Consider the following 20,988-nt stretch of genomic DNA (forward strand, 5'->3'; position numbering starts at 1 on the left):
AAGGTCTGGACCTGGACTTCCAAAAACAAATTGGTTCCTCAATTGTGAGAAGAGCATTTCCAATGAAATCACTGTGAAACTTTGAAAAAAAACAAAACAAAACAAAGTCGCACAACTAGTAAATAGCTCAACTAGTTTTTCTGTATCCTAAAACTCTTTATTTTAAAATTTTTATTGTAAAGATGCTGTACAGAGGGGTGACAGTTACATGAGTGAGGCAATGAGTATGTTTCTTGTTGACCAGTTACCTCTTCCCTCCCCCACTCCCCTCTCTTCTCTCATCTCCCCCTCAAAAGAAAAAAACACTTTCTGTCCTTCAGGTTATATTTCGGGGTTCCTCGTTGTATGATCGATTCCCTCAGTTGCACAAGTGTAAATCAGAAGGGTTGAGTGAAAAAGTGGAAGACCAGACCAGATGGTTAGGGTCGAAGTTCCTGCCGTTCTACAAGCTGGTGAATGGTCTCCAGCGAACTGCCCCATCTTCCTGGACCCCAATTTAACGGGCCTAGTAAGGGGGGGAGCACAACGCCAGCCGGCACCCACCGACCCATCCCAACCCTGTTCCTCATCGACTGCCCGCTTTCTGTACCCACTGCATAATAAACCCCAAGCGTTCCCGGGACTGCAGGGCAACGGCGGAAGACTGAAGTTCTGATCAAGAAAAAGAAGGAAGAACTCCCGGAAATCCTACTAAGAGTAATAGAAGCCTAGGGAAGAAGGCCAAGCCAGGCAGGAAGCCACCGTGAGGAGGGGGCGGGGCCGAGAGCGAATTGGCAGGCCACAGGGGCGGGGCCCGCGCTGCTCACCCCGGGGGAGGAGCTGGGGAAGGCTGAGCTAACGTCCTTGATCTGTTCCCACCCCTGGGTTTCTCAGGGCCTGGCGGAAAGGCGGGCGTGGCCGCGGGCGTGCCGACGCGTCGTGACGCCACAGGAGGCGGAGCCTCCGGGGAGTCCAGCCGATCGGCGGGCGTGGCCGCAGGCGTGCCTACGCGTCATGACGCGCAGGAGGCGGGGCCTCCCGGGAGTTGAGCCGGCGCGCGGGCGGGCGCGTTGGGCAGTCGCTGCTGGGGACGCGGCGTGCGTGGAGACCGTGTTCGGTGCTCAGGTTTTGCCGTCACAACCCGTCCCTTGGCGGAGCCCGGGTCCGCCGGGACGCGCGCCCGTGCGTGTGTGAGCGGGACGTAGGGCAGAGGTGTCCCTTGGCCGTCTTTTTCCCTCTTCTTTATTTTGAGCCCCTCTCCCCGCGGGGCGGTTCTCGCGGCGTCTCCGGCCGGCTGCCGGTCGGAGCGGGCCGGCGTCCGGCCTGGTCCGGGTTGTTTTTCCTTTCGAACTTGTGAGCGCCCCCCCCCCCCCCATCCTTTTTCTTGTTTGACGCATTTTCCTTTTTTCTGCTTTTTGGCCCAGTGCCTCCCTGGCTGTGGTCCTGACACAACTGCCTTCTGCCCCGTCTCTCGCCGCCCCCCTCCCAGGGTCGCCCTCCTCCCCGCCCCGGGCCCGGGAGGGTGGGGAGCTGCCCCCGCCCGCCCGCGTCTCCGCAGCCGAGCCCGCACTGCCTCAGTATGAACGGGGTCAACGACCCGCCTCTGTTTATAAAAGATATTAAGGCCGGACTGAAAAACTTAAATGTCGTCTTTATTGTCCTGGAGATAGGTAAGTGGGGTCAGCAAGACCACCCCACCGGCCCGGTGCGCTCCCCGGGGCCGGACCTGCCCGCCGCCGCCGCCGTCGGGAGCCGGGCCCCCCCACCCCCACCCCGCCGCCCACGTGAGCTCCGATCCGGGACTCGCGGGGGGAAGCCCGGCTCCACCTCGTCCACCTGGCAGACGTCTTACCCCCGGGAGAGCATAGAGAGAGGGAGGACGGAGGGCACCTGCTCGGTGATCTCACACACCCCCTGCCCTCCCTTCTGCTTTTTCAATCTTCACAGGACGCGTGACCAAGACCAAAGATGGCCATGAAGTGAGATCGTGCAAAGTAGCTGATAAAACGGGCAGCATCACCATCTCCGTGTGGGATGAGGTCGGCAGCCTCATACAGACAGGCGATATTATACGGTTGACCCGAGGGTAGGTATGCTCACAGCGGGAGGGCGGGGGAGGAGTGAAGGGTACGAGTTGCCTGATCCCCCCCCCCCCCCCGGGCATCCCGACTGCTTCTGAAGTTGGGTGACTTCAATGCGGCCAACTCTCCAGAAGTTGTCCCTCCCCCCCCACTTTTGTGTCAACTTTGTGGTGATCCAACACCTCCTTGTACCTACTGACAATGGGGTTTCAGGCAGGAAACACCCCGCCCACGAGTTTACATTTACAAAACTATTCTGGGGAGTCGTTTAGTTGTTTTAGTAGATTGGTGTGCTCCACACTTAAATTAGTTGTTCAATTCTTTTAACGGCTTGAAATTCCTGTTTTTTTTTGGCGGGGGTTGTTTTTTGTATTTAGATGAACTAAAAATAGTTGAGGAAATTTAGGTGGTTTTTTTTTTTTTGTTAATAATCAGATTTGTACTCAGAAAAAAGTTGATAGGATTTGGAAGACTCATCTTGAAAAAGATTGCTTCTGTTTTAAGATCTTTGTATGAAACCAAAACACAGTACTGCAGAAAAAGTTCAGCAGCAGGACCCCTGTGATACCTTCATTCAGAAACTGTAGTTGGCAGATCTGTGGCTTTGAAAAAAAATTAACTTTTTTAGTTAAGATTTTTTATTAGCCTACATTGGTTAAGGGGACTTTGATTTGGACATTTCCATACATTCCTATCTGTCTCTTACCTCTTCTTATCCCTTATCCCACTTTTTCTCCTTTTTTAAAAATTGACTATTGACTACCAAATCTTTTGGAAAGACCAGAAAATAATTTAGGAAATACAGTCAGGAAGCTTTTGTGATCAATAGAATTGTAATAATGTAAAAGTGGTGATTAGTAAAGTAGGGGAGATTGATGTTGGTGGAATAAAGAGAACCTAAGAGGTATTGGAGTGTTCTGAGTATGGGAGCTCCTGTAAGGTAGCGTAAGATAGTGTCATACAGGCCTTGGGACAAACACCTTCAGGAAGTGAGGTAAAGTATCTAACCAGGAAGTGGGAGTCAGGACTTAGACATTGTATTCTCTTACACTGACTCATTGTGACCTTAATTACATCTTTTAAACCTCCACATCTTTAAGTGACAAAAAAGAAAATTCCTCCCTGGGAGGGTGTGGTAAGGATTAACATAATTGATAACATTTTTTTTGCTTCTGAAGTATTTTTCTCCCAGGGATCAAAAACCATACTTTTTTTTTTTTTTTATGTGGATCGTGGGGCTTAAATTCTGGACCTGGGCACTGTTCCTGAGATTTTTTTGCTCAAGGCTAGTAGTACTCTACCACTTGACCCACAGCTCCACTTCTGGCTTTTTGGTGGTTAATGGAGCTGAGTCTTGTGGACCTTCCTGCTTTGAACTGGGTAACTCACATCTCAGCCTCCTGGGTAACTAGGATTTACAGGTGTGAGCTACTTACCAAGGGCCCCCAGCTAAAAACTGTTAAACTGAAAACAGCATCTCATTTCAAATATTTTGTATTCTGTGGCCACAGTTGTGGATATTCCCATCAAAGCATTGATCAAAAATTAAACGTTTAAGGAGCACAATTACCAAAGACTATGGTTCAAAAGGGAAATTCAAACCTAGAGAAGTTCTCTTTACTAATTTCAGTATGACCTTGGGAATTAGGAAGTTAATACACTTGGTTTCCCTTTTCCCTTCTGTAAAATTAAAATGGGAATAATTGTACATTACTTAGTAAAATAACACTGCTTGGAATGTAGTCAACTGTAAGGCCTTTAAATTCTGGTTAACTCTAAGAAAAACATCTCTGGATAAAAGGCCTACCTAACATTTACTTAATGGTTTGAATGCTAGCATGTGTACTGTAAAGCCATGGGAACTTGATCAGTGTTCTCATCCCTTAAACATGAGAAAGTTAAATGTTTCTGTTGTAAGTATTCAAGTTTCTTCCCTCAGAATATGCATTAAAATTTACATTTGTAAGTACAAAAGTAAAACATTACTTTTTGAAATGTTAATGCACCTGAGTTAATCCTGGGTAACTTTTTGTATGATTTGAGAATGGTGAGTATAGTCTTTTAATAAATAACCCTTATTAAAATATTAGTTCAATATGCCTGCAGGTTTCTATTAATCTGTATTTATAGATGAACTACCACTATGTTGAGTTAAACAATATTTTATTGTAAGTTATTGAGTTCCCATAGAGGTTGTCCAGAGAACCATTGAAAACCAAACCTTGCGTTGATTTTTATTAAATTGGTTATATTTCCTTTAGTAAGGTTATTATGTTTAAGTGATGTTTATCTTCTCTCAAATTGCTGAGAATAAATACTTTTTTCAGCCAGGTTTGAATGAGTTGGAAATTGGGAAAAGTGGCAAAAAGATTTGTGACTTCAGTTTGTTTTTCAAAGCATTTACTGAATTTTTCCAAATTTTCAGTAGTAAGTGTCTTAGAGATCTGGAGAAAAACTCTTAATCTTAGTGTCTGAATGACTGGATGTGTCAGTGAGTAAAAATTAAGAAAAATACTTCAATTTCTGCAATTAAACACTCTTCGTTATGAAGAGGTAAGTTGCAAGAAGACTTTCCTGTTTGACTTTTTTTTTTTTGGCAAGGTTTCATTATGTAGCTTAAGCTGGCCTTGGATTCACACTTGTTTGGTCCAGGCTGACCTTGAACTTGAATCCTCTTATGACCACCTGAGTGCTAGGATTACAAGGATGTGCTACCATGCCTGGCTTATGAAGACTTGTGCTGTTATTTCTAGGGTTCTAGTTTTTGCATTATAATTTGGCAGTAGAATTTTTTTTTTGTATTACTTTTTTGTAAGTAGCAAGTAAAAGTTAGATTCTTTGTATTTGAATTAGTGATAAATACATTCAGGATTTGATTTCCACTTCTACCTCATTTAAAAAATATGTATTAAGTAGAATAATACATATTTCTGAAGACCTATTTTTTTTCTCTAGATATGCATCTATGTGGAAAGGATGTCTGACGCTTTATACTGGAAGGGGTGGTGAACTTCAAAAAATTGGGGAGTAAGTATATAACTGAATAAGTCATAAATCATGTCTTAACTGGTAGGTATATGGTATAATCTATACACTGAAAGCTTTCTTGGCTTTTTAGGGGGAAGGGGCTGGGTAAGCTGACTTTGACAGCCTCGTATTGTATTTATACGCGTACTAGTTTAACAGCTGTCAGTACTGTAGTGTTGAGAACGTCAGAATGTCTGTTTGTCCTGGCAAAGAGCAATCGGACACAGCAGTGGAGACCAGCCCCCGTGGGACTATTGTGTAGACTTTAGAAAGCTTTCTTGCTCAAGCCTCATCTGAGGTAGTTTTTCTCTTCCTGCAGTTAACCAAAACAAGCTGAGTTTCGACCCACAGGTTTACATTTTCTTTTTCTCTGTGTATGTATGGATGAATTTGTACTCTTGTTAAAAGGACTTGCAGCAATGTAAACTGAAGTCCTATATTTATTCACGGTCTAGGTGTGGTGCAGGCAGCCACAATGCGGGCTCCCATACACTGCCACCTTGGTAATGATCTCCACCCTGACCTGGAGGATCCGTCCTCTCTAGGGGTGTAAAGGTAATTTCAGCCTTCATGCTAGCCTAGAGGTATGGGGTTGTTTTCATAAGTATGGTGCAGGCAGTGAGCCAGATCATTACTTTATTCTAATTTATCCTTAATGTCCGTGAAATTGGGAGATATTTTAAAAAGAGAAGGAACAAACGGTACCCAAGTAAAAATCAAAACCACAATAAAAGCAAGGAAAACTTGCTGAGGTGAGGTACTTTGTCTAAAGAATACAGTCAGTAATGAAAGACACAATCTAGATCAGCAACTCCATTGAACACTGACACCTTCACCAGAAGGAAAATTAGAATCCATTCATGTTTATATTTGTACTAGTGCTGTTAGACCCTTTTTCTAAAAGGTCTTAGGGTCAGTATTATGGTACCTAGCCATACTTACTGTAATGTAGGTTCAGTTAAGTGAAGAACTACAGGGGTCTCTCATTATTTATTTGATGGCTGCTCTTTGTCAGAGTCAGTTTAGAACTTCCCAAAAGTTTGTACTTTTTTTTTTTTTTTTGGTGCCAGTACTAGATCTTGAATTCAGAGCCAAGGTGCCCTCCCCTCCTCTTTTCCTGCTTAATGCTGGTGCTCCACCACTTGAGCCATAGCTCTACTTTTGGCTTTTTGGTGGTTAATTAGAGGTAAGAGTCTCATGGACTTTTCTGCCTGGGCTGGCTACGGACCTCAGACATCTGATCTCAGCTTCCTGAGTAGCCAGGATTATAGCCATTAGCATCTGGCTTGTATTTCCTTTTTAAGTGAATTGAGGAGCTAAGCAGATGCTTATGAGTAAACTTGATACTCATCATATTGTCCTTTTAAAAGAAGCTCCAGGATAATCTTGTGGCTAGCCTGTTATCTCTATCACCTAGAATCAGTTATTAATCTTGATGGTTGTCTTTGTAGATTGACCCTGTTTGACCAAAAGAATGATTGAATGAATGTGTATAATGGATCAGGGCAAATCCATCACCACTCCTGAAGAAAAATCACTTATACCTTAATTAAACCATTTTATCAGTCTTCTGTGGACAAACCAGATACAGATACCTTTTGGTGTCTTTGGTCTTTAACAGTATTTTGCAGTACAAAAGAATAATTTACAAATAGAGCTATGTGTTAAATACTTGATGTTTATGTCATGTAATAATTGATGTAAGTTTTATTATAAATAGCATTATCTACCATGTTACCATTAACGAATTTCATTGATACCTAAGTCCTCCAATCCTATACGTCAGGAATGTTTCACAAAAAAAGTTTGATGACTTACGGAAGTCATTTAACTTGTCCTTTATTTTCTTTCAGATTTTGTATGGTTTATTCAGAAGTACCAAATTTCAGTGAGCCTAACCCAGATTATCGAGGACAACAGAACCAAGGGGTAATTAGCCTGTATATATACATATATATTTTTTATTAGAACAATGTGGCCAGTAATTTTATAACCAGACTGTATAAGACCTAGAGTATATGAAGAGAATTATATTTTTTAACAAGTCCTTTAATTATTTTTTTTTGTTATGTATGTTTTGACAGTCTGTAGCTTAGGACACCACAGATAAATGTTTCATTTAGCACTTTGCAAAGTGACAAGTAATACAGGAAATACAGACTGTAACAGAAACTCTTCAGGTTTGGGGATAATTCCTGAACATTTTAACATTGAGTGGTCTTGAACAGATTTTTTTTTGGCCACTAGGGCTTAAACTCTTGGATTTGGATTGGGCACTGTTGCTGAGTTTTTTTGCTCAAGGCTAGCACTATACAACTTGAACCACAGCACCACTTCTGGCTTTTTTTATGTAGTGCTGAGGAATCAAACTCAGGGCTTCATGCATGCTAGGCAAGAACTCTACCACTGAGCCACATTCCCAGCTGGCCAGATTTTTTTTTCAAATGGTTAAAAACAATTTTTTTTAAAAGCAATACAACTATAAAAGGATATGATCATTTTAAATGTCTTAAGTGTGTTATTTTAACTTCATTTGATTAACTCAATAAAAATTTTTTAGGTACATAATGAGCAGAAGAATAGTAATATGAATACAGGTACATTTGGATCAGTGGGTAAGTTTTTTGGTTTCCTATGTTTGTATTCAAGCATAGAAATTAAACAAATTAGGAAAGAGGTCTAGGAAGGAAAAACACCTCTAGACAAAAAAAAAATACGATTACAGAAGGCCTACCAATATACGGAATACCCCAATAATTTTCTAGAAGGTAGATACACTTGCAAGCCAATTTATTGAATACATTGTTGTCTAAGCAATTGAGTCTATTATTGGGAATACATTGATGCACAATAAAACCAACTCTAAATCTTGGTGATATCTGTTAAAGAGGTTGGTTATTTTTCTGCTTTTATAAAATTAATCTAGTGATTACTTACAATAGATGGAGTATTGCTGATTGCTTTAGTTCACTAAAAGACTAATTTTAGAACTACAATTCTAAATATCACAGTTTTTAACATACTGTTAGCTGCCTTTTTAAAAGATTAGCCTTTACCCCTCAGGCCTCTGGTAATTGTGCTTGGAGCTTTGTTAGATGTTTTTGAAACTTTTGTTAAATTAACTGGGGATAAGTCTTTTATGACTAGAGTTCATTAGGTTAGCTTATGTTTTATTTGACCTAATGGCATACTTGGCACAAAGTTTCCATTGGAAACTTCTGCCTGCTTAAAAAAAGTTAGGATTATGTTGACTGCTTTGAAACATTAACCTTCTGAGTCAAATGACAATATATATAAATGCTTTTTTTTCCTATTCTTTTTTCTTCTACATTTATATTCGTTATATGTCTGCTTTTTTTGTTTTTAATTGTATTTCTAATTTTATTGCCAGACTTGGCCTTTTTTCCCCTTTGTATTAATATATTGCAAAGTTTATGTATTTACAGTGATAATGTAGCCCACTTGTTTTCTTCAGTGTAAAAATAATGGAGTTTCTATTTGGGACTTTCATGTTTGGGATTTCTCTATTTCTATAGCTTACTGTAGACCACTTCAGAAAATGATAATTTCTTTTTATATTCTTTCTTAGGAAATGGTGTTCAAACTGGCCCCGAATCAAGGGGATACCAAATTTCTTATTCTGGTAGAAGCAATGGCCGGGGACCGACCTATCCACAGCTATCAGGAGCAGCTAATAATCACACAGTTATGACCACAATAAGTAATGGCAGGGATCCTCGGAGAGCCTTTAAAAGATGACCTATGCCAAAAAGTCACATGTAGTTTTTGAACTACGTGCCCTACTTGAACACTTATTGCACTTTTATTTATCATTAACTGTGAAAAATATGTCCTTTATTTTACATTTTTGGTTTCTTAAGAAGAGTGGTTGGTTTTTATAGCAAAACTGTTAAGCTACTCAAGTATCCTATTGAACAGTAAGAGCACTCTGAAAACTAGGGGCATTTATTTTAGAGCAAGAATTATTGGATATCTTCTTTAAAAAAATCTGTACCCATGTTAAGGGTGAGTTACTTGAGATATCAAGCTTTATAGCCTCTATGAGTCTATCTTCTGTATATGTTTTTGTAATATTTGACAAAGTTTAATGGGGTATATTCTAGGTGTCTTAAATTCAGGTATTTGCCAACTAAAGCAATAACCACCAAAAATCAGAAACTTGATCAATGCTAATAGCCATTTTTGAGTGTTTGTGACTCCAGGAATAACCGACTATATTGAGTGACTGCTATTAAGATTTTTCCTAGCCCTGAATCATTCAGAATTCTTGTTGTATTGCCCCCAAACAAATTTCTTTATCAGAATTATGTAATAAAAGTAAGAAAGTACATTTACTTTCTGTAATGTAGTACTCTTTAACATTTGTTTTTAAAATTGCAGATTATGTTGCAGGAAAATTTAAAGCTAAGGCCTTAAATACTAAGTTGAAATTACCATGTTAAATATTAAAATGTAGTTTGGAGGAGTTGTAAAACCATAATATATATATATATTAATCTGATTATTAAAAAATAATTGTAGATAAATATAATGGAAGTGATTTACATTGAATCCATGTAGCAGTATGCAGTCTTAAGTTATCCTGGTACTTAACTGGTACTCAGCCTTCAGTGGAAATTCTAGGTAATTGCCTTGGAGTTGTGTGTGTGCCATAATTTTGGAACTTGATTGACACAGCATTATAAGCAAAAGTTACATGACTCTCAAAGTGGATTACAGCTTTATTCAGAAATGTTAATGTGGAATTTATATGTTATAAATGGTACCCAGTTTTACTTTTTACAATAAGGGTGGATAGCTAGTAAATTTTTTCCTTTGTTGAGGTTCACATCTTCTTTTGAATAAAACTTGTGTTAATGTTAACAGTTCTACCTAATTTTTACTCTTTTTTTATGACAACAATGGAGAAACCTGTACATCTTCTTGAGATTGTAATAACATTAACTTGGAGACTTCTTACTTTTATATTTGTTGTTGTTGTTTTTTCACTTTTGTTTCTTTTTTTTTCCTACCTCAAATCAAACAATAAAGTCATAGCATTTTAAAATTTCATAGAATTTGAGTATAATTTGTGCCAGGTTTTTTTTCCCTCTAGTTCAGTTTATTTTACATGTGTTTTTAAACAATATGCATGTAATAGGCCACTGGAGATTGTTGAGTAGTAGACAAAATACTGAGTTGTCGCAGTTTGCTTTTTTCTTTTTTTGGTCTGTCGTGGGGCTTGAACTCTGGGCTTGGGCGCTGTCCCTGTGCTCTTCAGCACAAGGTGAGCGCTCCACCACTTGAGCCACAGCACCACTTCTGGTTTTCTGAGTGGTTTGTTGGAGATAAGAGTCTCATGGACTTCAGTGCCCAGGCTGGCTTTGAACGCTAATCCTGAGATCTCAGCCTCCTGAGTAGCTAGGATTACAGGCATGAGCCACTGGCACCTGGCTTCAGTTTGCTTTTAGTATCCAGTTCTGGGGTTTTGTTATGATAGGAAAACATTTGTTTATGATCGATGGATTGATTCATTCATACTAAGTGTTACAGGTAACTTGGCTTTGTGACTGTTCAGATTTTTTTACATTTCATAACGTGTAAAAGAAGGATTGAGATAGATTATATTTTATAAGACTACCAATAGGATGAACAAAAAATGCTCCAAACTAGTAGCTTTAACTTTTAAAATATAAGTAGGAGCAGGAGCAATACTTCTTTTGAAGTTACTTTGGAGAGAATGTAGTGTTAAAGGTGACTGAAGAAAGTTTTTTGGAGTTTGAGGAAATACTGCCAGGTGTAGATTCCAGACTGAATTCTTGTTTCATTTTCTCATCTGGGATGCTGGGGAAGTTGTGAGGGTTGAAACCTTATTAAGCCTTGGATTGTGAAACTATAATAAGTCAGAATACTTTTTTAAAGTTAGACTTCCATGTAAGTAATTAGAATGATATTTGGTAAGTAAGCAGTCATAGTTTATTAATACTGACTTAAACCACAGTCAAATATGCAGATTGGGTGTGGAAGTTTTGTGATCCTTTAACTTGTTCACAATAAGTAGAAAAAGATTGAAGTTTTGTACTTTTGTAATTGATACTGTTGGAATCTTGCTGTGTGGTTTTATTATTTATTAACAAGTTTCTTTCTTCTTAAGGTAAGCCACTACTACAAAGCAAAATGAATCACACTTCATAGTGAATGTTTGCCTTTCCTGTCTGCTTGGACAGAATCATCTGAAGACGAGGAAGAAAGTTTCTACCTTCCTCCTCCCTGGCGCTTTCTGCTGACAACTTGGAAATAAGTTTAAACAACACCTAGTGAAACAAATACCATTTGGTATAGATTTGGTATAGAAGTGCCCTTCTACTACAATTGAGCCCCCCCCATATTCTTTCTATGAGACCAGTGGGTCAAAGCCTGATCAAACAGGGTTGCCCCACTTGTTAAGGGTAGAAGTATTAGGTAGTTACCATGGAATCGAAACTGAAAGATGAAGTGTGTAAGGCCACTTAACAGTATTTAATAGAAGGCTGCAGTATGCTTTCTCATAAGCATTTGGACATCCAGATTTTCCTAAATATACCAACTAATTTTGTATTTTCCTGTGGTTCATGGTAGTTTTGCTTTTAAATTTGAGACAGATTAATATCCTGGATATGTGTAGTTCTGAGTGTGACACTTCAAGTTTTTATCATTGAACAGTTCAAATGAATGTTTAATTTTCAAGGTGGTTAAGAACAAGGGAATGATGCTGGAAAAGAAAGAAGTGAGTAGAAAATTAAGTTTATAATTTGTGAAGTGACTTTTTTTGTGTGTGTGCCCATCTTGGGGCTTGAATTTAGGGCCTAGGTATGTCCTTGAGCTTGCTCAAGGCTAATACTCTACCACTTGAGCCACAGCTCCACTTCCAGCTTTTTGCTGGTTAATTGGAGATAAAGAGTCTAATGGACTTTGCTGTCCTGACTGGCTTTGTTTGAAGTCAGTGTCAGATCTCAACCTCCTGAATAGCTAGGATTACAGGCATGAGCCAACAGCACCCAGCATGATGTGGCAACTTTTAACGTATAAGAAGATAGTTTTCTAAGGAAGGACATATTGTTTAGATCAGATTTAGGTAGGTCCCACTGGTAGTTGGAAGTTTGTCATTTATAAAGGGATCTAACAGTTTAGCTTAGTTACAGAAATGACTTCACTCTTAAGTCATTAACATAATGGCTATTTTCTTCAAGGCATTTTAGGCTGTATATGATTCTAAAGTCCTCTCATTTATTTGGGAGCAGTTTAGACACAACAAATGGAATCCTGTGAAGCAGTATCTAATTGTATTCTTAGGCTTCCTTGCCCTATTACTTTAAAAAAAAAAAGAGATCTAGTTTGCCTTCTTTTTATCTCCTGATGAAAATGAGCATTTCTAGTAGGTAAAGATGATTAATCATTCTCTAGTATGGGCAGTTGAAAAGATAGGGACCGGTATTTGGCTATGGTGAAGAACGAGTATGTTGAAGTTCCAGACAGTGGTTACAGTTGGAGTGATTAAGCAGTCCCACATTTCACAAAGCAGTTGTAATGATGAACAATTCAGCTATGCTTCCTAGGAAACTGTGGACTTTGAAAGCAGCACTGTCATTAATGATGTGATACACTCTAAGTGAGAAGCTAGATAACAATATTTTTTACTTTCTAGGTATATTTATCTGATGCCTCAAAGTTTGTTTTCTTTGGAATGTACAAAAGTGGATTCAAATGCTCTAAACAAATTTCTCCAGTTTCTTCACTAATGGGGACTATTGATGTTTCCCAAAGCACATCACAGACTGAGGAACAGACTTAACAGAAAATCAAACTGACAAACCATTTAACAGTTTTTTTCTTTTAACATGTAGACTCAAAGATTTTTTTTTACCACTATGAGTAATCAGTCTGAGAAATAATAAATGATAACTTTAACTTGATAGAAGTTGAAACTTTCTATAGTCTTTGTAGATGATATACAATTTGACTCCCCAAACAACATTCCAGTCCAAGGCCATGACTCACTGTCAAACTATAGTTGAGCCAATGTATCTTAAGAACCATTGCATACCTCACTATCCAGTGATCTAGCTTAACATCATCTGAAGGACCATTGTCATGCTGGCAGGACATGAACTCTGGCTCATGCTTGCTTATAGCTGGCCCTCTGCCACTTGAGCCATACCTCCACCCTGACTTTTTATTAAAATTTGAGATAGTGTCTCACAGACTTCTGTACAGGCTGACTTTGAACCTTGATTTCTCTAGGTCTCTACTGCCTTAGTACCTAGGGTTACAGCATGAGCCACTGGTGCCATACAACATGTTTTTGAAAGTCTGCTTTTTGTTTTTTTAAAATATATTTTATGCCTAACTTACACTTAAAAAATGCATCTGGATTGAGTAATTCAGTTTCTTGGTTCATATATTGAGTATAGACAAATAGATATTGGAAGAAAAATTGTTAATAAGTCACCTACCTACACGAGCTCCCAGGAGTTTATTAGATGTATATGTTACTCTGACCTAGGAAATAATTTATAAGTGTTAAGTTTAAGAGACTTGCATATGAAATACCCTAGTGACATTTATTTTTGGTCCTGGGGCTTGAAGTCAGGGCCTGGATGCTGTCCCTGAGCTTTTATGCTCAAGGCTAGTGGTCTACCATTTGAGCCACAAATCCACTCCTGTCTTTTGGGTGGTTAGTTGGAGATAAGGGTCTGACAGGCTTTTATGGACTTTGCTGCCTGGGATGGCTTTGAACTGCAATCCTCAAATCTCAGCCTCCTCAGTAGCTAGGATTACAGACATGAGCCACCAGCACCCACCTGGCTAGAATTTTTTTTGTTGTTCAATAATTTTATAAAAAAAATTGTACCACTCTGTTCCTTAATTCCATATTATGTCTGTGGTTTACATATTCCATGAATTTGCTGTAGAGCACACCATTATCCTCCACGTGATGCTTTTTTACAAGTATATACATGGCATGATTCAGTTCCATATAGTATGTGGAACTGATCTTCAGTTTCAACTATGTCTAGCCCTAATAAATTTCTACCAAGTGCTAGAGTACTTAGATGAAGAATAAAATTTGTAGTCAACGCTAGTGCCATCTACTGGATGGTAACTACATAGTTTGTGTAGTTTAGGAATTTGGCTTAATTTAACATGGAGAAAAGCTTCCAGTTCACAAGATACAATTTTTGATTGTTTAAGCACGGTATGAAAGATCATTAGTAGTTGTATCATTTGTTTAATTTTAGTTATAAAGGAGGAATTCTTGGTGACATCAAATATACCCTCTTTATTTTGTATTGTAACCCCTCTGTACATCATCACCTTTTCAGGTGATGTACAGGTAAATTTATATCCTATTTGTATCCTATTTATATCCTATTTGTCAGTATTACCAGTAGAAAGTGCATGATGTTTTGGAGAAAAGGAAGTATAACCTGAATCTGCCCTTATAAATTTTATTTCTTTGCCCAGTGGAATATCATAAAATTACTGCTGTTCTCCTAGTTATGTGAGCTTTGTAGAGCAAACTGTTTTAAATGGTAGAGTATATTTTGGTAAAAATCTGTTTTGGAACTGAGATGTTGATTTCAGTCTGGGTCTGCTCTTAACTGGCTCAGTGACCATGACCCTTATAAGGATAATTGGGCCACATACTGGCAGGGTTAGAAGGACAGTATGAGAACACTTGCAAACTATGTATGTGCATCTGTACACCTAAGATTCAACAATTTTAAGCACTTTCCCCCCCTTGACCAATGGAAATAAGACAAATACAAGCCATTTCTAGAATTTTTTCATTTAAGAATAGAGCTAGGATAACTGCAGTTTTAAATAAAAGCTCTTTGAATTATTGTAATTATTTTTTCAAAACCCTAAGATTTTGCAATAGTTTCTGGGCACAGCAAAGCATTCACGCCGATGATTTGCCATGCCATCATGTAGGCTGGATTAGAAAGATGCCCACTAGTTCAGTACCTGTGCTGTTTTGCTTTCATCTTCTCCCAGAAGGCATGGACTTCGTTATGAAAGTGAAGAGGAAGAGGGAGCTATGGGCTGAGAGAAGTCAGTGGCCAAGAGGAAGGCAGAGGGTGCACTGGAGGCAATTCCTCTAGTGGCATGCTTGAGGATTGCTGTGCACCGAGAGGTTCAGGATAATTTGCTTACGATAAATTTGGCTGTATATACCAGTATATTTATACTAAGGCTTTCCCATTAGCTCTAATTATCACCTACCTATCCATTCCCTCATCAATCCATTTTGAATAGTACATGTTTTAAATATTTCCTACATACCGATTCATCAGAATTTATTATTAACAAGTTTGAAATGAATCCCGGTATTTTTGAGTTTGAGCAAGTGCTAGACAAACCCATGGAATTTGAACCTCAAGAACTAGAACATTGCCATCACTCTGGAACTTTCCCTTGTGCTCTTTTAGTCACATGGTCCCATTGGCCCTCAGTGGCTGTCAGTTCTAATATTAAACAACATTATTTTAGCTTAAAGGGAAAATTCTATACATGCTAAGGTCAATTTTCAGCTTTTAACTCCAACCATACCAGAGTGCAGTCAAACCTACTTCATTTAGAAATGTAATTCCAAAACTTACATGTGTTAATATTCTTTTTTGCTGACCTATAGAAACTCAGCTAATAACTTGTGTTATGCTACTAAGTTTAGAGTTAGTGTACTAGGCGTAGGAAAAGATGACTGATCATATGAAAGGATATGTTCACCAAATTTCTTGGAAATTTCCTCAATACTTTTCTACCACCTTAGTAAATGTCTATGTATATAGTTCTTTCACCAAGAATTTTAAACAAAAAGCTATATTGGAAAGACTTCTGATGTCTACCAATTCAGAGATGGCTGACTAGCTACAGAGTATTCACACAGTGGAATTCTGAGTAGTTCTGTCTTGGGTGAAAAAATCTACTTGTATGAGGTGATTTTTAAAATATTAGGTATTAAAGGTGTGGAATGGTACCTATAGTATGCTATCTTTTTGAAAGTATTACTATTATTTTCCTCTGAGAATGTAAGATATCACTAATTTCTTAGGGGAAGTAACAAACTAGATACTTTTAGAAACATAAATTTCTACACACATGAACACATTGAGACAAGATAAAAATATCAAAAGCAAAGCCAGGAACCCAGTGGCCCACACTTGTCATCCTAGTTACTGAGGAGGCTGAGATCTAAGGATTGTGGTTTGAAGCCAGTCAGGGCAGTAAGTTTGTGAGAACCTACTCCAACTAACCAGCAAAAGAGCCTGAAGTGAGGCTGTAGCTCAAGTGGTAGAGCACTAGCCTAGTGCAAAATTCCTCAGGAACAGCCCTAGGTCTGGCACAAAGTGAAAGCAAAATAGAATTAATGAAAGTGATTGTGTTGTATCTTAACTATTTAGGAATTATTTCAAGTATTTTTTTATAGTACAATGATTTGAACTCAAGGCCTTACCCTTCCTATACTATACCACTGAGCCATGCTCCCAGTGCTAAGCATCTTTAAAATAAGATATAGAAGAGTTCGGCACTGGTGGCTCACACCTATAATCCTAGCTACTGAGGAGGCTGAGATCTGAGGATCGCAGTTCAAAGCCAGCCTGGGCAGTAAAGTCTGTGAAACTCTATTTCCAATAAACTACCAGAAAACTGGAAGTGGAACTATGGCTCAAGTGGTAGAGTACTTGCCTTGAGCTGAAGAGCTGAGGGACAGTGCCCAGGCTGAGGGACAGTGCCCAGGCCCAGAGTTCAAGCCCCACAACTGACAAAATATAAAAGATTCAAAAAGCAGAATAAATAGAAACAAAAAAAAAACCCCTAGTTCTGTATGAACAGTGAGGTCACAGGACAAGTTGATGCCCTTCAAATTGGAGAGAGACAAATAAATCACAACTTATTGTTACAAGTTCAAGAGCTGAAACCTGGAAACCCATGTCCAGGTAGGAGAAATGAACTGTAATTGATGAAGAACTAGGATTCACAGTGGAGATAGCTGAAAGGGAACCCTCACCAATGCCTTTGAGAGTTTTATCTCCTAATTTTGAAATGGACTACAGAATTCTTTTTTTTTCAAACACGGTTTGATTTCAGAAGAAACAATTGAACAAGATTCTAACCTGGGAGTTTATCAGTGTTTGCTTAGAGAAACAGCTGAGAAGCATTTGTGAAATTCACTGTCCTAAACAAAGTCTCATTAAGACTGAACTTAAAGAAGTATAGACCACTTTTCTTGAATTTCCTCATCACTTTTCAACTACATTACTAAATATGTATAGTTCTTTGACCAAGAATTTTAAACAACTAATATGCTAAAGACTAATAAATAGACCAGATGAAAGAATAAATGTATAATATTAGCAGAGAAATGGAAATTCTATGGAATTAAAGAAATGTTAGGGAACAGAAGCAATGCAACTGAAATGGGAAATGCCTTAGGTAAACTTTTTAGTAGATTGAAACAGGACTGAAGAACTCTTGAGTTTTTTGAGAAAAAAACTCCCCAAATTGAAACAAACACAGGGAAAAAGACTAGAGGCAGAGAAAAACGAAAAACAAAAACAAAACACAATATCCAAGACCCAGGGGACATCTATAAAATGTGTAAATACACATAATGAGAAAATGAAGAGAAGGGAGGAGAATAGAGCAGAAGAAATATTTGAATCAATGAAACTTAATGTCAGATATCAAACCATAGATCCTAGGATCCTGGAGCCAGGGTGGGGGTGGGGTGACCAGAAGAAGATAAAAGAAAGACATTCAGCCTATAAAACAACTAAACAAATATTAAGAATTCTGAAGCCAGCCAAAGGATATGAGAATCTACCCATAGAGGAATAAAGGTAATTCTCAGCAGTCTGAGTACTGAGGAGATGCCCATGAACCTGCAATTGTAGGTACTTCATTGCCAGGAGACTTGTTTGCAAGAAATGTTAAAATATACCCTGGAAAGAAGGAAAATGACATTGGTTTAAACTCATATGTACCCAAAAGATGAACAACAAAGAAGGAAAATTGAAAGTAGCATTTTTCTTATTCTCAATTTTTTTTTTTTTTTTTTAGATTCAAGATTGGACTCCAACTCAGTACCTGATGCTTTCACTCATTGGCTGGTGTTCTATCATCTGAGCTATGCCACCAACTCCTATTGCTAATTTTTCTAACAAGTTCAAAATAATAGCAATATTGTATTATGTATACATCATATGGGTATATGTGTACACATGGATCTATGCAGTTTATAAGTGAGATGAATGACAGCAATTATACAAGGGGAAGGAGAATTATTCTGTTATTCGCTACCCAGTAGGCTGAGATCTGAGGATGGAGGTTCAAAGCCAGCCTAGGCAGGATATTGCATGAGATTTTTTTTGGTGGGGGGAGTCTGGTCATGGGGTCTGAACTCTGGGCCTGGGTGCTGTCCCTCAGCTCTTCAGCTCAAGGCTAACACTCTACCACTTGAGCCACAGCGCCACTTCCGGCTTTTTTCTTTTTGCTTATGTGGTGCTGAGGAATCGAACGCAGGGCCTCAGGCATGCAAGGCAAGTGCTCTACCACTGAGCCACCTTCCCAGCCCCTCCATGAGATTTTTTAAATCTACAATTAACCACCAAAATACTGGAAATGGAGGAGTGGCTTAAGTGGTAAGACAATCGTCTTGAATGAACACAGATACTCAGGGGCAGCAGCAGGTTTTGAGTTGAAGTCTCAAGACCAGTACAAATGACTTAGTAGGCTAGAGGCATGGCTCAGGTGTTATTATCCTTACATAGAAAGCACAGGACTCTTAAGTTCAGACAGTAATGCCTTGGGGACATGGTTTAGTTATAAAATAGACTTAATTTAGTTGTAAATATATATTGCAAACTCTGTGGCAATCATATACATATATATATATAGATAGATACATATATATATATATGTCCTAACTCTAAATTTTATTTTATACTAAAAATATTCAGAAAAATAATCCTGCTTTTTTCTGCCTTCATCTTTTATAATTAAGTCACATATTCTTCTTTTTAAGTATTTTTCTTTTTAAGTTGTTATAACAGGGTTAAGGTTCAGGAAGAGTAAGCTTTAGTGCAAATCTGAGTTTTCTACAAAATATTAGAAGTAAAATTAAGGTTAAATTTAATAGAAAGTACATTATTTTCTTTACATTTACTATTCAGGTTAATTGGGGTTAAATTTGTTAGAATTTTGGTTAGGTGGGGACAGGGTTATAGTTAGAAAGTGGATTAAATAAATCTAAAACTTATTTCAGGTTCCAGGAGTTAAGGTAAAGTTAGCACCAATAGAAACTACACTACTTTTCATAATATCATGGCTGCAGGTCAATGGATGTAATAGACCATAAAAGGAATATGATAGTTTTATACTTAGGATCAGGAAACTTATAGGATTTAGGGCAAGTTGCAACTTATTTTGAGAAGTACCAGTGTAGTATCAGTTAAAGTGAATAAAAATTTGAGTCTTGTTTATTTAGGATTGTGACACTATCAGGATCAGGTAAGAGATTACCAGCCAGATTAGGGTTAGGTTTAGAATATGGAACACTTAGGGTCAAACTGAAAATAAATGTTTGAAATACAAGCTGAGCAAAAGTTAGGATGAATATGAAATGGAAGGTTATAGAAGGAACCTTATGGAAGGTTAAGCTTTAAGGGAAAACACAGTGCTTTACTAGCAATTGGAACTAAAATAAATGAAATTTCATAGAAAGTTCAGTATTCTTCTTACATTTATTCTTTGGGGTTAAGGAAGATTAAATTTATTTACTCTTTGGGGTTTAAGTTAAATTTAGAGTTAGGATACCAGGCAGGTTTAGGGATAAGGTTATGGTTAGGAAATGGATTATATGTAAGTAAATCTGAAACTTCTTTTAGGTTCTAGGAGTTCAGATAAAGTTAGTATCAAGAGAAACTACACTATTTTTTTCATCCTGTCAGGATTGGAGGTCAATGGATATAATGGTTCACGGTAGGGAAAATGATACTTTGGCCAAGAAATCTGTAAGATTTAGGGTAAACTGCAACTATTACAAGAAATACAAGATGAGTATCAGTTGGGATGAATCAGCTAATTATTTTTTGTTAATTTTAGGATTGGGCCACCAACAGAATCAGGATGAGGATTAGGCGGTGCCTGGGGTTAGAATTAAGGTTAGGAAATGAAACCTCTAGGGTCAAACAAATTAAATTTTTGAATTACAACCTGAGTAAAAGTTAGCCTGAATGTGTATTGCTGTTAATATTGGGATCGGTTTAGATTGAGTGCTCCAGATGGGGTTGGTGAGTGGAAATGGGTAAATATTGGGTAACTCTTTTTTTTCTTTTGGTCCTGAGTCTTGAATTTAGGGCTTAGGTGTGGTTCCTGAGCTCTTTCCCTCAAAGCTAGTGCTCTACCATTTTGAGCTACAGTTGTACTTCCAGTTTTCTGTTGATTAATTCTAGGTAAGTGTCTCAAGAACTCTCTAAACTGGCAGGCTTTAAACCATGTTCCTGTAGTATTTTTTTATTTTTGGATTGGGTTTGGTTATGGAAGGTTAAGCTTCCAGCTGGAAAGTTAATCCATTAGGATTAGGGATAGGGTTCGGGTTCCAGCTGGAGTTAGGTTTAGAGTTAGGAAAATGGAATCCATAGAGACAAACTAAAATGAAAATTTGGAACTACAATTCAGGTTTACATTTAGATGAACATAAAATACAGTATTGCTGTTATTGTTAGGGTTGTGTATAATTCGAGTTAGGTTTAGCTGCACTTAGGGTTTGGGTTAAAATTAGGTAAAGAATAAATATTGAATAAAATGGCAACCTATTTTATCAAGTATCAGTGTATGCATAGCTAAGATGTATGAA

General features: G+C 38.3%; 1 protein-coding gene across 2 annotated transcripts; it reads left to right on the top strand.

The window, feature by feature from the left end:
• Nucleotides 1-1,075: 1,075 nt before the first annotated feature.
• Nucleotides 1,076-9,971, top strand: Nabp1 (nucleic acid binding protein 1). 2 transcript variants are annotated; one of them, XM_013030639.1, is made up of 6 exons: nucleotides 1,076-1,161; nucleotides 1,927-2,065; nucleotides 5,016-5,087; nucleotides 6,941-7,016; nucleotides 7,648-7,702; nucleotides 8,677-9,971. In XM_013030639.1, the coding sequence occupies exons 3-6, from the start codon at nucleotides 5,026-5,028 to the stop codon at nucleotides 8,844-8,846; spliced, it is 363 nt and encodes a 120-aa protein (XP_012886093.1). In that variant the 5' UTR covers nucleotides 1,076-1,161; nucleotides 1,927-2,065; nucleotides 5,016-5,025; the 3' UTR covers nucleotides 8,847-9,971. The 2 variants fall into 2 exon arrangements, with proteins under 2 accessions (XP_012886093.1, XP_012886085.1); XM_013030631.1 differs by lacking the exon at nucleotides 1,076-1,161 and adding an exon at nucleotides 1,496-1,649.
• Nucleotides 9,972-20,988: the final 11,017 nt, after the last annotated feature.

Source organism: Dipodomys ordii, unplaced genomic scaffold, assembly GCF_000151885.1.
Source record: "Dipodomys ordii isolate 6190 unplaced genomic scaffold, Dord_2.0 Scaffold5, whole genome shotgun sequence".
Taxonomy (NCBI): Eukaryota; Metazoa; Chordata; class Mammalia; order Rodentia; family Heteromyidae; genus Dipodomys; species Dipodomys ordii.

Excerpts from the sequence above, each read along its gene's own strand:
- Nabp1 (XM_013030631.1), top strand. The coding sequence starts at position 1,559 with ATGAACGGGGTCAACGACCCGCCTCTGTTTATAAAAGATATTAAGGCC. Across the intron at positions 7,017-7,647 it reads GAGGACAACAGAACCAAGGG|GTACATAATGAGCAGAAGAA; the intron begins GTAATTAGCCTG and ends AAAATTTTTTAG. Across the intron at positions 7,703-8,676 it reads AGGTACATTTGGATCAGTGG|GAAATGGTGTTCAAACTGGC; the intron begins GTAAGTTTTTTG and ends ATTCTTTCTTAG.